This window comes from Rhagoletis pomonella, unplaced genomic scaffold, assembly GCF_013731165.1.
Source record: "Rhagoletis pomonella isolate Grant_MI unplaced genomic scaffold, Rhpom_1.0 Rhpom_scaffold_00880, whole genome shotgun sequence".
NCBI lineage: Eukaryota > Metazoa > Arthropoda > Insecta > Diptera > Tephritidae > Rhagoletis > Rhagoletis pomonella.
The window spans coordinates 52,317-56,458 of record NW_023459434.1 but is presented as its reverse complement, the minus strand read 5'-3'; the positions used below and the strand labels follow the sequence as shown (position 1 = coordinate 56,458).

The following is a 4,142-nucleotide window of genomic DNA, read 5'->3' as shown; positions in this document are numbered from 1 at the left end:
GATGAATTAACAAGTTTACCCGTTAGTGATAGACAAGACATGAATTCTGTGGTTCATTCATAACATGCGTTGATACTTTCAACCCTTAGGTATAAACATACTGGGAAACCTTACTTTATGAGCTTAACAAAACATATTTACAAAATTATATGCGTTTAGTAGTTTGGAAGTTAAACTGAATTAAGTGGAGAAACCTTAAAAATATCACTTTTAACCCTCTGGTTCGCGCCACTGTGCGCCGTTTATTACTTCATCATTAACTAACATTATAGTGAATTTAAATCATTTATTGTACCTTTCTTATTTATATACGTATATCTATTTGCAGGGAACATTTCATATCTGAGCACACTATAATGGCAGTATTTACTTCTCAGGGGCAAGTTGGTGGCCCATGTCTTTACATGCCTGCTACGCGGCGCCAAAACCATCAATGTCGAAAGGAATTTGGCCTTCCAAATGCAATATTCGAAGCTCGACGACTAGCTACCACGCATTGTGAAAGTCAATTTCGATACGACCGTTGGAATTGTTCCATTGAAACACGCGGAAAACGAAACATTTTTAAGAAGCTTTACAAAGAAACAGCATTTGTACATGCTCTTACCGCTGCTGCTTTGACACATACTATCGCACGATCTTGTGCAGAAGGTCGCATGACTAAATGTATTTGTGGTCCGCGAAAACAGAATAGAATTGGTCAAGATTTCCAGTGGGGTGGTTGTAACGATAATTTGAAGCACGGCAAGAGAGTAACAAGAAGCTTTCTAAGTTTACGCGACACCGACGAGGACGAAGTTTCTGAAATTTTGCGACACGACTCAGAGGCAAGTCCACAATATCGATTTAGATGCATTACTTTTTTTACGCATATCACATTCGCACTTTATTTAACCCAGGCGCAAGTAATTTTAACAAAAACGCAAATGAAATATAACTAAACGTAAATCTAGTTGAACTAAACGCATTTCAATTAACCCAAACGGAAATTAAATTAAACTAGAGTCAAATCAGTTTTCCCAAAAAGCAAATTAAATTAAACCAAACGCATTTATCCTCGATATTTGGAAATCTGGTAGAATTTACATGCAACTCTTATACTTTATGTTAATTTTTTAGAGAAATTATTTAAAAGTTCCAATAATGCGACAGTCAATTTATACACAAAAAATCAAAATATTCGCGAAACAAGGGGCCAAATACTATAAAACAGCGTTCATAGTTTTCCTCTCAGACGTCAGGATTTTTTAAAAGGACTTTGAAAATTCAAGGATTTGATTAACCAAAAAAAGGTTTTTTAAAAATTCAGCAGAATGTAGAAAAATACGGGTACCAAGGAAATTATAAAATTCTCTAAAATAAAAATACAAAACACTCTTCTTCTTGCTTTCGTTATTTTTCACAGGGCTGCAAACCACTCCAAAACGGTGCGGTTCGGTTAAGTGGTTCGAACTGCTTAGTAAAAGCTTGTACCCGTTCAGGATCCGGTTCATCATTATTACTGAACCGCGGTTCGGTTCGGTACAAAAGGTTCAATTTTCTTAAAGCTAAAGGATACAAACAAATATTACAAAAATATGACAAATCTATGAATATAAAAATAAAAGGTTTTATTATTGAGATCAAATTCAAATATCCACAAATAGGGACCAGACTTTTTAACAATTTTGCTTAATGTTGAAATCCTAATTATTAATTATAAATAAATTAATTAAATAAAGTGCAAGTGTAAGGAAGCTAGGCCTTACCATTGATTTTTGGGAAATTTTTTTGTTGAAGGTGTCGCACATTTTTTCCGTATAAAAAAAAATTATCAAACATTATTTTGTATAGAGAAAATGAGCGTACCTTCAAAAAAAAAAAATGCTAAAAATCAATGGTAAGTCCTAGCCACCTCAAACTTGCACTTTGTTATACTAGAATTGAATGGGCTAAAAAACTGCATACTCAACTTTTTTCTAGGGAGCGTAAATAAAAAGTGCAATATTTGAATGAGATTTTGCCGAATTTTCTTTAATTTTGCACAAGGTTTGGAACTCTGATTTTTTGGGTTTTTTGTTGTAGAATTAACCATATTTTTATAAAAAAATAAAATATTGAAAAAATATTTGCCCGTATTGTAATTCACTGTACCTAAACTGACTGTATGTAAGAATACAAAGACAAATTGTTTATCAGAAGCAAGGTCTCTTACACATTGAAAAAAATAAGAAAAACTCTCAAAAAATCGCTACAGCGAAAAAAGTGTTTGAAAAACCGCATATATTCAAATCCGCATAAAAAAAGAACCTCATAAAAAGAGACCTAAGTGTATTACCTAACTTACAAACTGCATTTTTGGAGTGGTTTTCGGTTCGGTTTTGGCATTTCAAAATAAAAATGGTTCGGTTCGTGGCTCGGTTCGAAGTCCGAAAAAAAGCTATGGATCGGTTCAAAAACCGGTTCGGTTCAAAACCGGTTTGAAGCCCAGATTTTTCAGTTCCGGGGGCGGCAGCGGAAAAATTACAAAAAGTAGTTTTTCCGAAGTATTTTTGGACCATCCTAATATAATAAATCTCATTTTTAAATCTCACTACATGAGAAATATTATTTCACCTCAAAAAATTAGTTTCGATGACCGGCTGAAAAATCAAATATACACATCACACAGTCTTTTCCCTTTAGAAGGATATGAACAGTAACTGGGAGAAACCGTTTTTCTTGGAACTGTTATTCGAGATCTGTGTTGAGAAATTTCTAATCAAAAGGTATTTCCACTTTCGGTATTTTTTGGGGTTTCTGTTTCTGCTTAATCTGAATCTCAGATCCGTTTGACACGTACACCCTCGAAATTTCGGGTAAATAGTGAAAACTGCGAATTGTTTGCAATTTTTTTGGGTTTTCGCAATTTACTCGAAATTTTGGGGATATACGAGTCAAACGGACATCAGATTCGAATTCACCGAGTCGAAATACATGTCGGTGGGTGAGTGTAATTAAATGCAAACACCACTTTTTTTGTGCCGGTGCACCGGCTGAGTTTCGAGTGTACCGACACATAAAAAATAGTGGTCTGTGCATTAACCAGACCCACCACCCGCAATTAATTTCGACCCGAATATGAGGTCCGTTTGAAAAAATGGCAAAAAATTCGCGATGTTCTCAGTTTACTCGAAATTTTGAGGGTGTCGGTGTTACTTTCTCCCAGAGACCACAATTGAAAAACTACCTTTTACACTTCAAATAAAAGTTTACCTAAGATATTTCTGCTCAAACATTGAAATCCGCCACAAATCATGATACCTATTTTAGGCTTTAATGCTTTAAAAATTTTCAAGTACAATACTTGTACCCAGTACATTTAGCCACTCGTTTGACGTAATTTTGGATAAATATATTAATTTGAGTAATGGTCTGCTGGATTGTGTGATTTCTACGCTAATTGGTGAAATGTTACCAATATGTGTATATTTAAAGAAAGTACTCAACTCTCAAAATTACCCGATCCTTAAAAATATCGTGGCCAAAGAACTCAATCCTGAAAAGTACTCGATACTTCCCAACACTAATGATTTCTTATGCAAATTTTTCTTCTGAATCGAAATAGGTACGAGGTCAGAAATAAAAAAGGTATAACAGATTTCGAGATATAGTCAAATTCCGCTTAATTGCAACTTTTTATATACCTAGTTGGCCAATTTCAATTATGCCAGTCATTCCCAAAGTTGTCCAGGTGCACCCCCTGTGGTCCACTGGCAACTCGACGGAGTCTACGTGGGCGTAAAAAACTTCACAACTTGTAAGTGGGGGTCCACGAAAATGTATGTATCTAGTTTCTATGGTAACACGTTGGCTTGGCTTTACCTATCGGTGTAGGTAGATAATACAATACTCAAAAAAATCAAGGAGGTATTGAGACTTAAAAAAAGTATTTTGAAATATTTGGGAGCTACGGTTCTCATGCAATCCTAACAGATAGCGCGAAAAAATAATTTTGCAAATCTTTTTGCATACAAGCTTGAGCTCAAACAACATCAAAAAGTTATAAACAATAAAGTTTTTTTTTCTAATAGCGGTAGCTCCTTTGCAGGCAATGGCGAACCTCCGAGTGTATTTCTGCCATGAAAAACAGCTTCTCATAAAAATAAAAGCGTAAAACAGTA

General features: G+C 34.8%; 1 protein-coding gene across 1 annotated transcript; it reads left to right on the top strand.

Annotated features, from left to right (window-relative positions):
- Window positions 1-331: 331 nt before the first annotated feature.
- On the top strand, window positions 332-977 carry LOC118751648 (protein Wnt-4-like). Its single transcript, XM_036486462.1, has one exon. The coding sequence runs from the start codon at window positions 357-359 to the stop codon at window positions 939-941; it is 585 nt and encodes a 194-aa protein (XP_036342355.1). The 5' UTR covers window positions 332-356; the 3' UTR covers window positions 942-977.
- Window positions 978-4,142: the final 3,165 nt, after the last annotated feature.

Excerpts from the sequence above, each read along its gene's own strand:
- LOC118751648 (XM_036486462.1), top strand. The coding sequence starts at position 357 with ATGGCAGTATTTACTTCTCAGGGGCAAGTTGGTGGCCCATGTCTTTAC.